The sequence below is a fragment of the Siphateles boraxobius genome, unplaced genomic scaffold (assembly GCF_051911475.1).
Source record: "Siphateles boraxobius isolate OS27281-9 unplaced genomic scaffold, OSU_SipBor_1 46, whole genome shotgun sequence".
In the NCBI taxonomy this organism is placed as follows: domain Eukaryota; kingdom Metazoa; phylum Chordata; class Actinopteri; order Cypriniformes; family Leuciscidae; genus Siphateles; species Siphateles boraxobius.
In genome coordinates this window covers 11,041,927-11,063,495 of record NW_027509097.1, presented here as the reverse complement: position 1 = coordinate 11,063,495, position 21,569 = coordinate 11,041,927, and the positions used below count along the sequence as shown (strand labels likewise).

General features: G+C 37.8%; 1 protein-coding gene across 1 annotated transcript in view; it reads left to right on the top strand.

Annotated features, from left to right (window-relative positions):
* The first annotated feature begins 930 nt into the window (after positions 1-930).
* skap1 (src kinase associated phosphoprotein 1) overlaps positions 931-21,569 on the top strand; it is a 31,188-nt gene continuing 10,549 nt past the window's right edge. The window contains exons 1-11 of the mRNA XM_077200746.1: positions 931-1,112; positions 1,895-2,000; positions 2,675-2,700; positions 2,917-3,033; positions 16,876-16,956; positions 17,035-17,118; positions 17,198-17,322; positions 17,445-17,508; positions 18,608-18,856; positions 21,188-21,232; positions 21,329-21,435. Of these exons, the coding sequence (XP_077056861.1) occupies positions 1,073-1,112; positions 1,895-2,000; positions 2,675-2,700; positions 2,917-3,033; positions 16,876-16,956; positions 17,035-17,118; positions 17,198-17,322; positions 17,445-17,508; positions 18,608-18,856; positions 21,188-21,232; positions 21,329-21,435 (1,044 nt within the window). The 5' untranslated portion in view covers positions 931-1,072. The remainder of the gene's footprint in view (positions 1,113-1,894; positions 2,001-2,674; positions 2,701-2,916; positions 3,034-16,875; positions 16,957-17,034; positions 17,119-17,197; positions 17,323-17,444; positions 17,509-18,607; positions 18,857-21,187; positions 21,233-21,328; positions 21,436-21,569) is intronic.

The window sequence follows — 21,569 nt, the reverse complement described above, 5'->3', positions numbered from 1 at the left end:
TAACATAGCCTAAAATGAGGGCAAGAGGTAGATACGGCAGAAGGCTTAGTAGGCTAATTATTTCTAACAAGTATAAAAAAAATAATAGGCTAATAACATTAAACACAACAAGAATTAATAAATGTAGGAACATCTGATAATAACAATAAATTAATGGTACATTTAAAATGTAGGCTACATGTTTTCTATCCAGCTTTGACAATAATTTAGGCAATTCCGGGTGAGTAATAGATTTATAAACTAGGCTACTTTAATCACACAAATATTTAAACTTCCGGTCTCCATGAGGTACTTTTGCTATAAGATGGCCTCGAGCTTTTATAAACAGTGTGGAGCGTAAAACATTGCATAAAATAATAGTAATAGACGCACCTGACTCGACCTATATAACGATATGGAAACTTCATTTAAACAAACAAACAAACAAACAAACAGCCTGGAGGCCTAGTACCCTTTATAAACATTTCGAGTCTTTCAATGTGGAGAAAGAACATGGCCACTACTTACACATTAGACCGCTGATGGTAGCCTATGCTATAGTCACGATCGATGGTCATGTAGGCTATGAGATACAGGTTGGGGAAAACAATGATATCAAAAAAGAGGTGCAGTGGTTTTGAACGGGTCCCGTTGCTGTCAATTCGTAGCAAACGAATAAAAACACTTCAGAGTTTGACAACAAATTCAAAACGGTGTAGCCTTCTCAATTGTATTGTTAACTGTGTGGATGGTCTAAAAATTAATATATGGTAGAAAAGGCAAATTCAAATGTAATATCTTTTAATTAGTTTGACTTTCATTTGAGACTCATGTCACAAAGTATTCGCCTACATCTCTTCAGGTACTGTTTCATTTTCACAACAATGTGCTTTGCACTTCCTCTTCTCCTTTCCTCCGCGAGCCGGTTCGTGTGCTATGATACTATCTCTCGATTATTTTTTATTTCACACTGCGAACTCATTATATGGGATGACAAGTGACCAACAAATTTACTCAGAATTTTTCTGACCTTCAATCGTTTATATTAGCATATTTTATTAGCTTTTATTTCTGTTTGGAGTCTCACTCAGAGATGGGGACGGTGCTTGATGACATCAGACAACTATTAAGAGGTAGGCTAGGCATTGTTTCAATGTTAATGTGTTAAAATAATATATTTTTTGCCTATATACGTATGCTACCAATTCTACCTAGTTGTTTGTTGTGTTATTTTATCTGTTTGTTTTTTATTAAGTTTTTTTAGAGCATTTGATAAATGTCAACTTTTGACTTTAAAGAAATGCTTCTTACATAGCATAGCCTACTAAACGTAGATTTAATGAGAATTCAGGAAGAAATCACAGGACTTAAAGCACATGTTTAGGCTACATCTTAAAGTTAGTTTTCAAATTCATTGTAAACGTCATAATTATAGAAGTTGTGGTTTGTGTTATTAAACCTACATAATTATGATTTCATTAGTTTTATTTAATATAATTATTCTGCTTTGCTGTGTTTACTCTAGAGGAAAACATTTTGTACAAAATGGTACTTCATGAATGATGCCATCATGAGATTGTTATCGTCCTTCTGACACGCAGACAGGATGACTATTGTCATTTACACATTCTGGCATCCATGACATTTGCATGAATAGAACAATCCTTTTATGATTTGCATCTTTCAAAACATTGAATAGAAATATCACATGACATAAAGGTCACGTTTTTCTTTTTCCACATGTTGAAATTCAACATAAAGTTTTTTTTTTCATTGTGTCATTGTGTTTTGCTCATGTTAGTGTCTTGTAAACAGACTCTAACATAGCATGAGTAGTTTACTGAGGTTTTCTCTCTCTCTCTCTCTCTCTCTCTCTCTCTCTCTCTCTCTCTCTCTCTCTCTCTCTCTCTCTCAGACTGTGAGCTGTTTGTTTTTGAAATACTCCAGGATGAGAATCTCAGTAATGTCGCTCTAGAGTCCAGGGAAATTCTTCTACGAAATTTTCATGTCATCCAGAAGAGGTGAGGGATGTCACAGTATGTTTTATTCATGTGCAAGTATTAGAGATGACACATACTTGCTCCCCTTTGTTTGTATTGCACAATGAAGACCACAAAAAGTAAATTTATAGAAGCAAATTATTGGCCGCATGAGAATCTGTGCTCCCAGTCGAGCTACAAATGAAACACAACAGTTAAACAGACAGGAAGCAAATTACTCAGTTTTTCTATTGTTGTCTTTTTAGAAGAAAGGAGTACAATTACAGCGCTGGAGTGGTTTTGTGGTTTGCTGTGCTGAAAGTGTTTGCAAAGAGAACAAGCATACTTAGATTTTTTTCTCCTCAGCACATGAATAGTTTGCTGCCAATGCATCGTTTGCAAACGCTGCAATGCACAGGTTTTTTTACAGATGCATTTGTTTATACTGATACTCAACCTGCCATCAATCAAACACCTCTTCAGTTCTTTTTTAATTTGTAGTAGGCTACAGCTTTCATTGTAGAGCTGAAATGTTTATCTAGACAAAGAAAGATAGTGGAACAATGCAAACATTACATGCACTTGATTAGAAACATTATAAAGTGATCCATTTTAATAAAAACTTTGAGCATTGCAAAGTCCATTTGTTTAGAAGGTTATTTTATCCTTTATAAAACATACTTCTCTAAAAGCATTTCTAAATCTTCTCTTTTCAGACACCCACAAGAATTTCCCCACAGATGTAAGTGAACAGCTGCTTCATAATTCTAATTAATTGCTCACCGAGATTTCCGTTCAGATTCTGTCTTTCCCGGAACAATGGGTTCTTTAGAAAACAAGACGGTTTGACAAAAATGATTAGATTCTCCTCCCACAGCATTTTCATTTTATGTATATCTGTTGAACTCACTCAACAAAGTTTCTACTTATGTGAAGCTCTTTTTATTTTTTCTCCTAGATGAATCCAATCTTGAGGATAGCTCAGATGACAACCGCAGCTCCAGTCTGGGACGCTCTGCCCCCTCAGATGATATGTCAGTGGCCTCTGACTACCAGGAGGAAGGTGCCAGTGAGCGTGAGTTCAAGCCACTGTGTGCATATGAGTGTGTTTACTTGTATGTCTAATGCATGTAAGCTGCGATAAGTCAAGACAGGAAACTTGTCTAAAGCATCTTTATCACAATTCTTATTGTGGGGGTTTCACTGCTAATGATGAAATACCCCAGCGGAGGTGTTTGGTAACAGATCACCCTCTAGTGGATTCCCACAGCTCTGCTGCTGGCATTGAGGAGTGTGTGGAAGGGGAATGGGAGAGTGGTCATTTACCTCCATTGAAAAGGGATGAAGAGCTCCCTCTAGTGGCAGGCGGGGCGGATGTTTGGGCATGTGTGCTGCTGCTGCTGGTGAGGCATGCTGGGTTCTTGGGGTTAAACTGTGGCATGTTTGCCTGCTTTTAACAATGGTGTCTAAATGTTAGCTTTCTTGTGCTTCTGACACAAAGTAAATCTACTTGTGTGTATAGCCTACTAGAATTTGAAAAACGTTAACTGGAGTGAAATTCAACGTTTAAAACAGGATTGTACTGCAGATTGAAAATGGCCCACCAAAATCTGTTTTGTGTTTGGTGATTGTTTTTTTTTGACCAATATGGGCAGTTTGCTGCTGCTGCTTCGGGCCAAATCTTTGACTGATCATCTCTGGCTCTGTAAGCAGCTGGTCTTGAAACTCAACACTGTACCTGAGGGGCGTTTAATCCATTTTCTCTTCTTTATCACTCATCATACAAATGACAATTTTCTCAGAGGCATCAAAAGCCTGCAGCTTTGCAGAAAAAAAAAAAAACAAGAAAAAAAACAAGAAGAAGAAGAAAGAATTAAGGGACATTCAATTCAATATCATTGATCACTAGTGACCTGCTCTGGGTGCTACTGCAATCCACTAAAAGTCAAAGACAATCCAGATTCTCTCTCTCTCTCTTTGCCGGATTTTACTTCATAGACATATTTTCTTCTTTTAACAGTTTTCCAGATTGAACAGAAAAAAAAATGTCAGGCTACACAATTGTTAATTGTGAAAACCATAAATTATTGTTTTTATCTCGAATACGTCTTGTTCACTGACACGATACTTCTCACCACCCTGGTAAAAATGAATAGCTACTCCACTATCCCATTCATTTTATGTTGTTTGCAATTTAGCAACAAAAGGGGGTCAAACCTGGATGTGCTCCTTTGATTCGCTCCTTTGCCGGAAAAGGCATATAAGTCAAAGAGGAGTAACTCGAAGAAGATTCGCATCATGTCGCTCTTTCAATAAAGATAATGACCAGCAAGGGCAAGTGCAGTTCAGGGTTCATGTTTAGTTCACCAGTTGGGAATCTCACATCACACCCTGCGATAGGACATTTGGAATTTGAGCGGGAGAGAGTGTATGAAATTAGAGAGAGGAATATAATCATGAAGATTAAGGTTCAAATGTGCACCTTTTTCAGCAATTCAGATTTAGTTTTCACATTTGCCTTTGATTTAATAAAGACGCTCCATGCTGTGAGCCCTTCTGATTTTGTTTTTGCGCTTAGCTCGAGTGAATGAAAAACAAAATGCATATGTGATATGAATGAGCTGGTGTCCTTGCATGCTGATATTTTCAAATTTGCCCTATTGTATTGGAGGGTAAATATAGTTCAGGCATTCAATTCCTGCACCGCTACTCACTCCGTGATGTCACATGCTCGCCTGTGTGAGGAAGGGAAATTGACTGTGTCTGCTTGTGCTCTAACCTGACTGGAGGAGAGGCAGCAGTTGACTCGTCAGTGGGAGGAGTCAGTTTTATTTCATTTAGCCAGCTCTGCCTCCCTGTCTCCAGAGGGAGGTTTGACAGTAGATTTGTTATAGCTGACAGGAACAGATGGGCGCTCTATTGTCAGGGCCCCTGTCTGTATGGTAATGTGAACTGAGTTTCACCCGCAGACCGCACGGTTGACCCCACCGTGCCTGCAGCCTCGTCTGGATGACAGCAGCCCTGCAGCCGAGGATGGGAAGCCCAGGGCAGGAGGAGCCTCACAGTGGGGTGGATGTTTTGCCAGGTCAAGTTTAGGAAATGCAAAAGTAGTAGAATAAAAAAACATTCTTATCTCTTTGAATGGCCCGAGTCGTCGATATTTGCCTGGGATTATCACTAGTAATGATAAAAAAAAGGCAATTTTACATTGCATACAAGACGTCAGTTCCACCAATCATTTCAGTCATAACAAATACAGCAGAAAAAGGTGTATGGTTTGTCAGCCTGACAGGAGTTTGTGTGTTTAAGAGGCTAATATCAATGCATGTCCTATCAAAGGCTGCACATGCTCTGGGCTCTTTGTGTGCACTGACTTGATTTATGTCCAGAAACAAAAGCCCCTCTCGTTCATGTTATCTTACCCCACCACGGCTCTACAGGCAAAGCTGGAGAAGCCAATCAGAGAGAGGCAGAGGAGTCAGAGTTGTGTTGTTTCTTCATCGCAAATTAGATCATCAAGATGTAAATTTGATTTTTTTAAAGATCTTAAAGCTTCTTAATTAATGGTTGTGTTGGTTAAGGAATTGATTGTGGTAATGAATCTCTGGAGAGTCCAAAAAGAGCTTGCATCAATGAAAAAGACATTTTAGCCTGGCAATTAAGCGATCCCTCGCGAACCAAAGTGACCAGCCTAACATGCAAATCATCTTCGTCATCATCACGGTTACTGTCAGGAATTTCAGCAGGGCTCTGTCCTGCAGCCTGATCCTGTTATATTTTTCCTAATGCAATGGCATGTGGCCACGTAAAGGTGCAGTCATGTGATCATAGGCACCTTACATGACCTCAGTGTTTGAGTCATTGTCAGCTGGTCCTCATCCAAGTTGCCTCTTAACTCCATACGTGAGTCCTCACACTTTGAGTGTTTCTTCCTCCCTACAGTAAACTTTTGACCCCTGGGTCTTGTTCTGGTCATTTCATGACCTGTCTGAACTCTGTCTAGGGCAACTGAGTCTACATTATTGACCTCAGTTGCCATAGCCACAGCACAGTTCAAATAAAGTTTCCCTAGCTGAGACAGGATTATCAAAAAAAAATTCAAAACCATTTTTTCCTCAAAAGCCTCCTTCCATTCTAGTAATCATCCATTAATTTTCCTCTAATCACAATTCATATTCCAATGCGGTTATAGAAAGCATAAAGTATGAGGCATTGGCAGGCTTCATAGGGCACGTTAAATGACTTCAGCAAAGATGACACCATCGTTTTTCCCACCCTCTGTTTCCCTTTGCATTAATTAATTGAAATAGACACATATTAGACCCGAGCATCCTCAGTGCTTCGCTGCTTCTGCCGAACGGGTTCAAAAGTTCACTTCACTCTCCGAAGGCTACGATGCTGCTGAAAAAGCCCATATTTGCTCTCGCTCTGTCTCTCGCTCATTTGTAATTTCACTGTTTCACCCAAACACGCTCCTGCCCTGTAAACTGATCATTCGGAGATTTTCAACTGTTAATGTCATATCATTGTCAGTCGCCCTATTCATTGTGCAGTGATGAGTCAACAGAGCATACATCACTATATTCATCACGCTTTTTCTTTTACTAGTTAGGAAAATATTGCTTCTGTGCTCACTATAATATGTCCAGAAAGTTAGCGTGGGTGAAGAGAGGAAGTCTTTCATGATTTGCAAGGTATGAAATAAGCAGAATAGGAAGTCACAACCTTGAGTGTCTAATCTTCTTTGCAGCCTGTCAGTATCGCAGACAAATGGAAAAACGATTCAATGCTGTGGGTTCAGCTAGAGGTTAGCCTTCCCAGGTACCTCTCTCTATCTCTCTCTCTCTCTCTCTCTCTCTCTCTCTCTCTCTCTCTCTCTCTCTCTCTCTCTCTCTCTCTCTCTCTCTCTCTCCTCTGACCCATCTTGCAAATGAGAATTTGATTTTTCTCTCCACTGGATTCCATTTCTGGAGATTGATGAAGTTTCGATGCAAGGCCCAGGTGGCCTGATGCTTTCATTGGGAAACAAATGAAAGCGTGTGTAGGTGTGTTTGCTGTACACCCACATGGAAGGAGTGCTGTTCAAATGTCTTCTGTGTGTCTTTTTTGGGTTTAGCTTAATGCAGATTGGCTCTTGGCAACCATGTGCATGTTGAAATTTAAATATTTAGAATTTTTCTGTTTTACAAGGGCAGCGTTTTTATGCTAGAAATGAACATTCGCTGATTAAGAACTTTTTTTCCGTCTTTATATTTACCGACATAATCCATTTGACACGTCTGGCTCTCTGAGGTTCTGTTCTACTGCAGCATTTGGAATGTTTTCACATCTTTAAACTGACCAGAAGAACTGTTTTTCCATGAAATGTCTTTCTACCCTCTGATTTGTCAGCCTGTAGGTATCATTTATCTGTCCAAAAATGGAAAATATTATGCTAATTGCCTAATTTACCATATGTTTTCTATTGAGTGTTGAAACATGTAATAATCATAAAAGAGTCTTTTCCCCACACGGTTCTGAATTTGAGTAAGGATCTTCATGAGTGAGAGGCTATATTTAAGTTTGGGAGGTTTAGGCTAGCCTGGTAATGTACATCACTGCAATGTGTGTGTGATAAAACACAGCCATCGGTTACCACTGAACCAAATCATTTCCATAATGACTGGCAGGGCCATGATATGACAGATTCCCATACAACAGGAAAAAAAAACCCCTCTTGATGTAATCACAAGATGAGGATTTTCTGTGAAGTGATCTTTTTTTCAAGGACAATTCCTGGCTGCAGTCTATAAGCATTTTGGAGCCAATACAAACACTTCAAGTTAAATTATCCTGCTCTCCTAAATTTTACAGAGTGGCTTAAGATGGAAAATTGTTTCCAGATTTTTGTTGTGTATATATAATCAATTATTTAAAATAAAGGACACGTTTTATTTTTATAAAGAGGATATTGCTCATATATGGCTGGATTAAGATTACAGACGTAACCGTTGGCTCTTGTTCCATCATTTACACAGTGAAGCCTTTGAATTTTCTATTTATTTACTGAGGGGGACACGCGCTGAGGGCCTGCACGCGCGTGCTACTCCACAAAGGCAACATCTACATAGGCGAATAACTAAAGCATTTCGAATGAAAATTTTTCGTTTTGGTTATTATTTTTTCCCCATGAAATATATAGGCTATATGGGTCTACCCAAAGAAACGAACTCTAAACGGATTTTTTAAATCTAAAATAAGAGAATCCCAAATCATATAAAAACAGAATTTTTTATTTTATTCATATATTTGAAAACGAAGTTTGTTTGACAGAATAATAGGCTATAGGTTAATAATAAAGAATGCGATTATATGGATGACATTTTCTATACATTAAACAATAAAAATAATTACGCATTATATATATATATATTCAAATCATTTTGAAAATAATTACAAAGTAAAATAGTATTTTGTGACGTCCTCTTATAATTAGAAAAAAAATATTATTTTAAATTAATACAATTGGCTGACTGTTTATTGTGGAATAAATGAACAAATAAACAATTAAATATCAACGTTTTAAATGTGAATGGCGCCTATAAATTGTAGGTTTACGGGAAACCAACACATCCAGGGATTATTTAAAACCTGGGGGTGAAAATATTCTTTTTAGGCCTAAACACACAATGAACATTTGTGGGAAACCGAGACAATTAGGCATAATAGCCTGTTATTTTTTATTAGGATGTCATTGAATTATTTTTCTTCGTTGTCGTGTTCTGTTAGATTTTTTATACGTTTGGTATCTTTTATTGATTTAGTTTTATACAGTCAGTGTAAGCTCGAAGTTCAGTCTTCTTCAGAAAACACCATAACTTTTTCTCATCACGCGCCCTCTGGTGGGCTTTTTAGTCTTGACCATTTCCTAAAACTAAAGCAATTCTGATGATATTTACACGACTTATATAAACTAAATGAGACGTTTGGGCTATCAGTTAATACTGTCGAATTTCACTTTTTTTTTTCATCCCTGAAATGCGTAATTTAATTATTTTTCACTCACCCATTCTCAGTTAAATAAAACAGACCCACAATAGCAGCTTTCTGGTGTTTATCAGACGGTCATAAATACCTCTGTGACACACATGTATGTGAGCGTTAACAAACACGTCACACTTTACGACCGTGCTGCATTCCTCATGTGATCGATGCACGATATCATGAATCATGATTTGCAGTCTTCAGACAGTCGACACGTGTCTGCTGGCATATTTCATCGTTCTTGCATCAAATCTGTTCGAAGAAAACCTAACAAACAACACGCAGACAAACTAGGCTACTGATTGTTCTAAAAGTAGGCCTAGATCTTCACAGACCTATGAGGTCGTGCTATTTTATATTTACCTGCGTAGTATGTTGTTGAACTCATTTAATTTAAATCCAATAAATCGATATTAACTGGGAGACCATGAAGTAGCCTATATGATATAAGGCCTTTAATTTGTTTCAGCATTCGCGTCGAGTACAAGAAACCTTAAAATTGAATTTTATTGTTCGACGTCAAATAAAATTTATTTTAAAAGAAAATTCCATACAGCATATTAGCCTAAAGGGGAAACGAATGTAGAAGAAATGCATAAAAACAGGCAATTCTAACAAAACAGGAAGTGTGTGTGGAACTTTAGTTGCCATTCTGTGCAGCCTTTGTGAGTCCCGTTGAAATAGATTGTAACCCGCCTGGCCAGCAATGATTATATATATATATATATATATATATATATATATATATATATATATATATATATATATATATATATATATATTAAAATATGTAGATGAAAACCTTTGTGTGTGATATGTAGCCTATCAAATTTAACAAAAGTACCCACTGCATTAGCACCAGTACTGTTATTTAGCCTCCATTAACATTATGCAATGCAATTGTAAGAAAGAATAAATTATTCTTTACTACCTCATTTTTTTCAGCCCTGTAAATCCTTTATATTTTTATAGACTTACAACTTGGACTGTCACCTCAGGAGTGTGGTGGACAGAGGCTATATGATTCAGCACTAAAGTTAATTTCTAATTGGTTGAACTGATGCTTTTACAATTCATCCTGAAATACAACACTCCCTGTCTTCCCCTTTTTTCTTCTCTTTTAGGAATGTCTCAATTTCTCCATTCACAACATTTGTTTGTGACAGAGTGTCTTGCCAAAATTATATTGAACGGCTATAATAGAAACGGTGCAATGCTATATTTAAAAATAATTATACTTGCCTGAATTATACACTCTATATAAGCAGTTTATTTTAAAAAAAGGTCTTCATTTTTATTTTCATTATAAAGATATGAGATAAATATCTGTAAATCCATTTTAGTTTCGTATGTAAAATTAATTCATATCCTTTCAAGGTTTCTTTTTTACTTTTTTTTTTTTGTAGCATTTATTTTAGACAGGAACCTGCTCATAATTCTTGTTGAAATAAACACACACTCATTTTTACCGTATATTCATGTTTAGTTAGTTCATTTCTCTTTGTGAATTGGCTATAACCGACAGCACCGAATTCCAAGCTTTCTCATGCCTCAGCTCCACTAGTTTAAGTATATTTCCACATCTCGCCGAACTCATTTTTCTTTGCGGCCGTGTGTGATGATGACACTGCTTTCCAGTCATATCTCCTCTGGCTGTCGCACCCCAGTCCACCTCTCTGCCATCTCAGGATTATAGTATTTGCAGTTAAACTTTTGAATGGATGTCATAATATATGGGGGTAAAATTTATAGAGCTCTGGTCTCTGAACGGAGGACCCCCTTTGCTTTCCCTGCTCATTGCCAGGCTATAAATTCTCCTCTTGTACGGTGCGGCTCGTCAGTAAAGGAACAATGTTGTGGCACTAAAGCATGTTAAATGGTTTCCCACATCATGTGTGTAGCCCACAATTGCGCCGTTAAACAGAGGCCGGCTAAAGGTCCATCCTGGAATCTTGTAAATAATAAGTAATACTGCAAAACTGTTCAGGGGCTTCATGATTTCAGGTCTCATGTTGTGAATAACAGATCCTTTTCATTCAAATCGAATCAGTTCTTGTTAAGGACAATTTAGAGATGTGACGTTCAAGTGAGCCATTCACCTTGGGATATCTCTCTCTCAGCCCCCCCCCCCCCTCCTCCCTAATGCCTTTCCTTCATTTTTTCTCACCCTCCTAATGTTTGCTATGCGCAGGCAGCGCACAGAGGCCACTGCCTTTGCCTTTAATGAGGAAAAATGTGTCAATTTGCTGTTCTCTGTGTGCAGTTTGCGTATTGGTGTGCGGTATGGGGGGTTAAGGATGCTCAGAGTTCTCCTTTTTTCTAATCAAGTGCTGTACAGGAGAGCGCAGTAATTCCGGTCTCTCCATCTCTCCCTGATCAGCATTCCTCCCCTGCCTCTCTCCTCGGCCCCCCAGGGACCCTCGTGCCTTCTGTTTCACCTCATCTCTGAGGTTCACGCCGAGGTCAGCCTCAGGTCCGTGCGTCCCATGCTAACAGAGCAATACTGAGAAGACATGGATAGGGCAGCGATATGATGCAGATTTCGTGCACTGTTTATATACTGTATAGGCATGTCTTTTTGTTGCATTATAGTGATTGGTTGATATTAGATTTTATTTTCATTAATCAATATTGTGTGTGTGTGTATATGTTATAGATATTAAATAGTGCATGCTCATTTTCACAATTTTACATTTTCCTTTGCCATCATCTTACGTTACCTCAAAGTTAATCATTAAAAATGCTAATAATTGAATAAAAACTGTTAAATCGAATTTTTAGCAAATACCACCGTCCATTTTCATAACATTTTGCTGACTGAATTCGGTTGTAATGTCCAATACATTTTTTTAATGTTTAATTTTTAATTTGTTTTGACAAAATCGTATTGAATTTTAATATTCCAATTCATTATTGGCTAATCTGTGTCGGCCAGACTAGAATTTGGTGCAGTATATTTTGCAGTGCAATATTGCTTCAGTATGCAAATGTGATCACATGATTGGTTAGTAATCCTTCATGGACTCATTTAATCAATAGTGTAAATATGTTAGTGGTCTTGACTTTTGTGTCCATTGAATCTACAGTAAATCATTGTATTGTGTCAATGGTCACATTCGGAAATGTCATGGTAAATCGGCAATGTAGTCATTCAATCTTCCCAAGATATTTAATAATTTGATCAATTATGCGCATTTTGATCTTGATTTTGATTGCAAATGTCGTAAAAAGAGAAGAGGAAAAACATGCACATCACCATCTCTTGTAAAAGATACCATTTTGAATGCAGCATTTTTGTTATCTGACTAGGGGTATAACATTATATTTCGTGTCACAATATATCGCAATACAAAAATGCAACAATATGCATCGTGGATAGTGACAATCTTTATTGTGTGAAGTTCACCCAAAAGAGAAAAAAATGAAAGTTTACAGAGTTTGGTGTCAGTACTACATTAAAGTACTATATATAATGTATAATAATGCAATGGGGGAATATTTGTGGGTCCTCATATTGCTAAATGTCATGTTACCAGTAAAAGTTACATTATTTTAAATATATCTAGTCAGTGACAGAGTGCAAGCATATTCGTCTAAAATAATTACGTATTTTCAGCTTCAGAATCATAAATATTTTTATTCTTGTGATACCGAGCCTTTTCATATACACTCCCAATGTAGTCCCAAATTTAGTATTTTTAATCAACAGTACATTTTTGGTTAACCTAATAACATATGTCTTGGAGCATTGCAATAATATCATATTGTGAGTTCAGTGTCGTGATATTTATCGAATCGTGACATGAGGGTATCGTTACATCCTTATATCTGAGTCAGGCATTATAAAGAGAATGAAAACAAACTCAAATGTGTAAATTAAACTACATTTTGCTTTTTGACAAACCTTTGCATCTGTGACCTATCTTTGATACATAGCTACTCAACTGATGCTATTTATTTATTTTTTACATGAAATTTCTCAGATCATTACAACATCAATCAGATTTTTATAGCTGGATCACCTGCTGTGCTCACAACATCCCCTGTGAGCGCAATATTCTGCGTGTTGGTGATGTTAAATGTGCACAGCGCCCAGCTTTATTATCCGATATGAATACCTGATATGAGCTTATGACGAATGGTAATTAATTAAATAGTAGATGAGGTTGTTTGTTTGCCACTCATTTGAGACCCGCTGCTCTTGCTGTCAAATCCGTTTTTGATGTCATTTTTACAGAAGAGCTCTCTGCAGAACGAGCCCGTGAGGAGTAAACACTGCCGCACATTGGTGATGGCAGGCAGCGTGCTGTGGAGTGATAGGAGTAGTGTGACCTGGAGCTGTGCCTATACCTCCATGTTTAGAAGGAGGTGGAGGGAGGCTCTTGGTTCTCCGGTATCCCGCCGAGCTCTTCTCGTGGCATCAGTCCCCGCTCTCCTGCTGCCATGGCACTGATGAACGTCCCTCTGTGTGGCACGCTCAATGCCTCACTCCACCAATCTCGGCCTGCCACATTGCAGAGGCCGCACGATGCATCACCACAAAGCGTCTAGCAGCCGCCGAAAGCGCCTAGAGGAAAGTCATTAGCTTTGCTTCGCTCCCTTTCTCCTCTCCCCGCATCTCTTCGTTTTTGTGTGGCTCTTTTGATGAGTTACTGACAAAAATCAAGCTCGGAATTGGACGTCTGCTTAACGAAAACTAAATATATAAGTACTCTGATTTATGTTTTTCTTTCTTTGATAAAATTTGATGCTCCGTTTTTTTTATAATAATTGATGTTGGCACCGAACAACATGAGAAAACAAAATGAATGAAGTCGGAAAATGGCACAAAGGATGGTGATGTAACACTCTGAAATATTCATAAACATCCACAGCACATTTAAATGGAAATGATTGGGCTTATGCTAATTAAGGAGGGGGAATGCAGGGGTGAGAGTTAAGAAACCTCACTGCTCTGAATAATTAAAAATGCAATTTATAGCCGAAATGAAAATCCTCAAGACCGGTTCCACGTGCATTTTTTATGATGCTTTAATAGTTCTGCAGAGGTAAATGATTGTGTTTATGACGTGCAGGTTTATAAAAACATGTAGAATCAAAGGAAACTTACCGAATGTAAGAAACAGGCAGAAATATAATATGGTTCGACCTCTTGATTTTCCCCTGCCTTTTTGGCAGCTTTTTGTCCTCTGTGGCTTTAAAAATTTTAAGCTCTGATTGGTTTGAAAGAAATGACTGAAGTTGAATCTGTTCGTCCAATCAGAATCTTGGGTTTCCTTGGAGACAGTTCAGAAAGGAAAAACATGCAATTTTTTTTCTGAAGGTGAAATGTTTGGTTACACTGCTACCCTGTGGAAGAATCACGAATATAGTGACTGGCCAGACACACGCCCACTGTTTAGTTTCCACAGAAAGGCAGGTCGTCATTTGTGAAGAATGGCGAATTTGTGTTCAGTCATTCATTTTACCGTTGCTTAAGTCTCTGACCGCACCATGGGGTCAGACAGCAAGGCCTGAGGAAGAAGGTTGTCAGTAGGTGTGTGAAGATTAGAGAGACTGTTAATTGTACGCCATTCTCACATTTCTTCTGTTTATTCTGTTTCTTCTGAACTATTACCAGGGCTTGACCTTTTAGATAAATGAACAGAGGGGGATGTGGATGGATGAGGGGAGTAAAAGGTGTCAGGACGAAAGCGCACTGGGAGAAAAATTAACAGAGAAGTGTCTGGACTGAGGCCTCGTTTTTTTTGATGATACATCAACATACCCTTGACAAACAGTGTGTAGTTCAGTTGTATTTATGACGACGTAGATGTGACCGTGTGTGCAGAGAAGGTTCATGTGTGTTGGTGAATGTGAGTGAGGGGTCAAAGGGCTCCTCTCTGAGATGGTCATCTGTCTGATAAACTGGACACGTAACATGGCAGGCTACAGAGCTCAGTGGTGATGTCACACAGACTGGGTGCGTTTGATGAGCTGAGTCTTATTTATAGGGGCATTAGATTCTCCAAGCTGTTATATCCACCGCTCGCATCCCAGTTGCACTCATCGTTGTTCTTTTAACATTTTTTCCAATGACAAGTCCTAGACAGCCCTGCACAGTTGACTACATACCATTGCCTGTTTTATGCATCGAATGGCATGCTTTAGCTCAAAGAGAAGAGATACCACAGAGATTACTTCAACATCAGCGTGCAGGCAAGGAAGCATCTGCTCATGTCTAAATGAGTTTTAAATAAGTCTGGTAGCGTGCCCAGAGGGCCACCTGTCGCCTACGCTCCCTTGAGGTTTGAAGCTGATGAAAGCTGGATAGCGAGGGTGAGGATTTGTCTCGTTTCTCTGTTTGCAGCAAATTGTTTCGCCTGTGCTGCCACTCTCATATGCCCTAGAAAACATACTAAAAATAGATGCGTGGGTGCAGATTTAAGTGCAGTTGTAAGTTACAGTTGTCATCATATTAGCAGTGCTGGGACAATTTTTTATGACTTGGCCCCTTCTCTTCCATGCCTAATGAATCGGTTGTACCATATAGATAATGGTAAATGTAAATTTAGGGGTGCAAAAGCTAAAGGGTGCATATATACAGTGCTGATCAGAATTATTTGCCCCCTTGGTAAATATGATCAAAGATGGCTGTAAAAAAATAAATCTGCATTGTTAATCCTTTTGATATTTTATTAAAAGAATTAGCAAAAAATCGAACCTTTCCTTGAAGAAAATAATTCATAAAAGAATTGAAAGTGGAGGGAAAACCAAATTATGAAATAAATGTTTTTTTCCAAAACACGTTGGGAAAAATTATTTGCCCCCTTTTATTAAATACTTTTTGCAACCTCCTTTTTCCAAGATAACAGCTCTGAGTCTTCTCCAAAAATGGATGATGAGTTTGTAGAAAACCTGACAAGAGATCAGAGACCATTCCTCCATACAGAATCTCTTCCCAGATCCATGTTGGCGCTTCTTCTCTTCAGTTTACCCCACTCGTTTTCTATAGGGTTCAGGACAAGGACTGGGATGGCCATTCCAGATGCTTGGTTTTGTGCTCAGTGGCCCATTTTTATTTTGATGTTTGTTTTTGGATCTTTGTCTTGTTGGAAGATCCAAATATGGCCCATTATAAGATTTCTAGCAGAGGTTGTCATGTTTAGATTTTTTTTATCTGTTGGTATTTGATCGAATCCATGATGCCATGTATCTGAACAAGATGTCCAGGACCTTTGGCAGAAACAAACAAATATTTGTGTTTGTATATATATATACAAACACACATATTTGTTTGGTGTTAGTCTGAGTAATTAATTATTTTATTAATCAAAGACAATGATTAACAAATGATCGTACAATAAATAATATTTCTGATAAATGCAGTTCTTTGTTTCTTCTATAATAATAACTTGCTTGAGCACCACATTAGCATGTTAGAGTGAGTTCTGCCACACAGCAATAAATTATATTTTAAATTGTTAAAAACAATTATTTTAAATTGTAATAACATTTTGCAATATCACATTTGCACTGTATTTTTTATCAAAATAAAGCCTTGGTGAGCACAAGAGGCTTATGAGAGTATAAAATATTTGTGTGCCTTTGGGCTTGAATACGTGTTAGGTGTTAAAACTATAAAGATAACAATAAAGATATAGGCCTAGAATAGCACCACATCTATAAAGATAACGGCACAGAGAAATGATAGCGTTAGAATCACTTTCAGAACGATTTTTTTCCAGCTGATGAACGATTAAAAACATTGACATTAACTATTATCATTATAGTTATCTTTATAGTTATCGTTGTTGTAGTCAACAGGCCTTTACTCACTAATTTTTTTTATCACTTATATGTCACATTACAACATAATTTCACAACATTATTTCCCTTGATTTCTGATTGACAGTTTTCGAAGAGATCCCTATGGTGGCTGCACAGGACCTGAGTAACATTCTAAAGCAAGGCTACCTGGAGAAGAAAAGACGTGGTAGGAATCTTAAAAAAACACGTGCATCATATATTACATAAGGTCCATAAGCATTTCTAATCTTTTTCTTTTTTTCAGATCACAGTTTCTTCAGCATGGAATGGCAAAAGCGATGGTGTGTTCTGAACAACACCATATTTTATTACTTCGGGAGTGAGAAAGGTGTGTCCTGTCTCGTTGAAAGTCTTTTTATGAACATCAAAGACAGAGATATTGAGAAACTTTGGATTTTGATTTTCAGACAAGGTGCAGAAAGGCTCCTTTTACATCAATGGCTACAGTGCAGAGTTGGTCCCCAGCTTACGCAAGGACTCCAAGAAGAATTCATGCTTCGAGATGAGTGCTCCTGGAAGACGTTCTTACCAGGTTCAACACACAAAAACGCAGTCACATTGCTCATTACTGTAGCTGTGTTCAGTCATCTTGCTGTCATTACAATGAAGAATGAGAATAGCCTTCAAATCAACAATGATAGTTTCTCTCTGCAGTTCACTGCCAGCAGTCCCCGAGAGGCAAGGGAATGGGTGGACCAGATCAATTTCGTTCTTAAGGGTATGTGAGATATGAAATGCAATATTATTTTAATACATACCATATTTTATATTATGCTGAATGCATCTGACTTGAGCAAAGCACAACGGTGATCAACTTGATGTGAAAAGGGCAGATTTATAAAAAGAGGCATACCAATAACTTTCCTTCTGGCTCAGCCAATAAGATAGGCTCTAGACCTCCTCATGCCCCACGTCACTGAGCTTCAGAGTCCAACGTGCCTCAGGCTGCCTCCTCTTCCCCGTAGCACAGCGCTCTTTACAGGAAATTGATTGGGATTTGCCCGGTCATCCTTTAGGGGCATCGATCTGGTCCTGCTTGGCATCCAGGCAGTGAGGATACGATAGCCTGTGTTACAGAGCTCAGTCACCTGCAATCAGGCCCTCACTCCATCTGAGACAGATCTGAGGCACCCTCGCCACTCTAAAATGGGCTCAATGCGGCCCTCTGATTTGCGGGAAGTAATAGACACTCCTGAGATAGTTTTCTCCCTCCCCATCCCCCTTCGCACATGTGGATACGGCCAAATGGCACAAGCATCATTCAGTATTAGAATTGTAATAAATGTCAAATTTTTTCATATTTCTTTGCAGTTACTGTAGATTACTGATATTATTATTATTTTATCTTTTTTATTATTATTATTTTTTATAAATTCTCCATAGCTTTAGTGGGGTCCAAAAGTGCTGAAGATCATTCAAATTTTAATTTAAACCTGGAAACAAACTAAAGTTTAATGATTTCGGAGTTTAACTAACACATCTGTATACCACTTAATTGAAAAAGCACATTTGTGAAGCTTAATATTCTTATATTTAACTTTTAGAGTAAATGCAGCTCAAGTGCCACTGTCATTAAAACAAAATTGTGACCAAGAAAAAAACAACATATCGTATTTCTTTTTGTTGTTGTTGTAAAGTTCACCTTTTCACTCAAATTAAAATATGCCATGTATTTTGTAATAGAAAAGCATTAAATAGAAGCATTTCTACTAGTGGTCACAGACTTTTGGGGCCCCACTATATGTAGATTAGTGATTTGTCTGCTTCCGTTTTCATTATTTAGATGTTAACGATTGCTTTTATGATTTCTCTGTAAGATCTGAGCTCTAACTTCATACCCTTTGATGATGATGAGGAAGAGGAGGTGGAAGAAGAGGAAGAGACATATGATGACATTGAACGAGCTACCACACCACCACCACCACGTCCTGTGCCAGCATCTATCCCGGCCACAACCCCGAGTCTGGGACAAACCCCTCAAAGCAGCCACAAGGAATGGAAGGACCAAGCAGGGACTCAGGAAGATGAAGAAGAGGACGAAGAAGATATTTACGAAGAGCTTCCAGGTATAGAAAAAACATGAATTGGCCCTTTAAACAAAAACAAGGTTTTTGATTACCCTGATGGATAAACTTACGTATGTGCATATGATTACCTTGATCACTAGCTTAAAATACTGATATCAGTGTTTGATGGGCTTTTAGTAGAGCAAAGTAACTGAGGTTGTAACCATCAACTCTACAATGTTGAACACCATCAATAAGAGCATATACATCAAGGTCTGGTCACCCAAAGTGATAGCAGGAGCCTCGGAGGACCTAATGAGACCTCTGAGGAGAAATACATCACTCTGGAGTGCTGTCATTTTCACCTTACTTTGCCATGTGTGCTGGGCAGCTGAGCTGGCCACAGATGGCGGATCGAGTGACCACTTCTCTCACTTTTCCGTCCTTCATTCATCTCTCTCATCTTCTTGTGCCTCTCAGATATTCGGTTTGGAAAAGTGCTGAGCAGTACTATTATGACATTGTCTAAAAAGTGCTGAATTAACTGTACTCATATATTAACTAATCTCATCAAAGAAATCTTGTAGCCTATATGTAATCGTGTATCATACCCTTTCAAAAGGTTGGTTTCAGTACGATTTCGATTTTTAAAGAAATGTATTTATTCAGCAAGAATGCATTTAAGCAAGCACAACTGTTTTTGCATTGGTAATAATAAGAAATGTCACTAAATCAGCATATTTGAATGATTTCTGAAGGATCATGTGACACTAAAGACTAAGTAATGGCTGCTAAAAATCACAGGAATAAATCATATTTTAAATAAATTATATTAAAATAGAAAACAGTAATTGTAATAATATTGTAATATATTACAGTTTTTACTGTATTTTAAAATAAATGCAGCCTTGGGGTATATATATATATATTCAAAATTTCAGATACATTTCTAGGAGTGTTGAACCGTTAATGGAACTATATATAAGGAGTGTCACAATATATCGCAATTCAAAAATGCAGCAATATGTATTGTGGATAATTCACCCAAAATTAAAATGTCTGTGTGAGAATTTATTTTTTAGTTTAGTTAAAGTTTTAGTGTCAGTACTACATTAAACTATATATAATGTTGAATATAATGTATAATAATGCAATGGGGTAATATTTGTGGTTCCTGATAATGCCAAATGTCTTATGTTACCAGTAAAATGTGGTTTATTTTACTACATTATTTGAAACATATGTAGTCAGTGACAGAGTTAAAAAAATTAAAATTTCTAGCGTTAATTGTCCTGTGCATTGGGTTTCCAGCAACAAGACCACCATTTACACCAACAATGTAATATCAAATTCAGCATTTTAATCAACAGTACATTTTTTCTTAACCTTTTACCATATGTCTTGGAGTATCGCAATAATATCGTATCGTGAGTTCAGTATCGTGATATGTATCGAATCATGACATGAGGGTATTGTTACACCCCTAATATATATATATATATATATATATATATATATATATATATATATATACCCTCATTAATGCTTCAACACTAAATGAATCTAAGAATTGTTTTTTACTGGAAATTTTTGGGATTCAGAACATCTCTATGTTTTTTAAATAAAGGCTTATACAACAGATTCCAACACATATTTTACACACATATTACCATATGCACACAAGCATATGGTAAAGGGCTACTTTAGCTTTACAGGTTTTTTCCTCATGCTGTTCCTGGAAGCTCAGGGCAAGCTCGTGCTGTGGGAAGTATAGGGTTGCTGGACGGTGGTTTTATCGGCAGGCTGACAGCGTGAGGATGGATGTGGGAGACAGAAAGCTGGGCTATCACTGTCACCTCATAGACCTAGAGGTGCCACGCCCAGAATCAATGCCTGTCTGCCTGAAACACACTAGCCATCTAACCCGGCCTGGCACCTCCCCTATAAATCAAACGGGAGTTGACTGTACTGCCAGCACCACAGATATTGTTTAATTTACTTATGAAAGAGTTCAGAGGTACACAAAGTTGATCCAGAATTTAAATCTGCGAGGAAGATATATAGCATTAATTGACAGACGAGATTAGGTGTATTAGCTGCAAGGCTCTTAGAAATTTTTTTTTTAAGCTGTCATTGGGACAGTGCCCTTTAAAAAGGGTATTATATGTACCATTTAGGTACTAAAATATACACTTTTGGTATCCCTTTGGGGTACTAATTTGCACTTTTTAGGTACAACGGTGTACCCTTGAAAGGTTACCACCAAAGTGACAGCTATTATACCTTTTTTTCCTAGAGTGAATAGACTGGTGACAAACTATGTATTACATTTAAACATCAGCAATGGCACTTGTTTTATATTTGTATTACCTTTGATTCTGTATTTTTCAGATGATGAAATTTCTGACAACGCTGAAGAGTTCAGTGAAAAAGCTGGTGGGTACTTTGTGTACGCAGTGGTGGTGGGATGCTGTAAATTGTAAATTGACTAAAAATTAGATTTTTTATGAATCTCTGTGTTTTCAAATAAAGGGTCTTCAGATTATGCAAATTATTACCAAGGCTTGTGGGACTGTGAAACGGACAGACCCGATGAGTTGGCCTTCCAGAGAGGAGATATCATCTACATCCTCAGCAAGGTCTGTGTTTGCTCCCTCCATCTCTTTCTCACACACACACACACACACACACACACACACACACACACACACACACACACACACACACACACGCGCACGCACGCACGCACACGCACACGCACACGCACACGCAC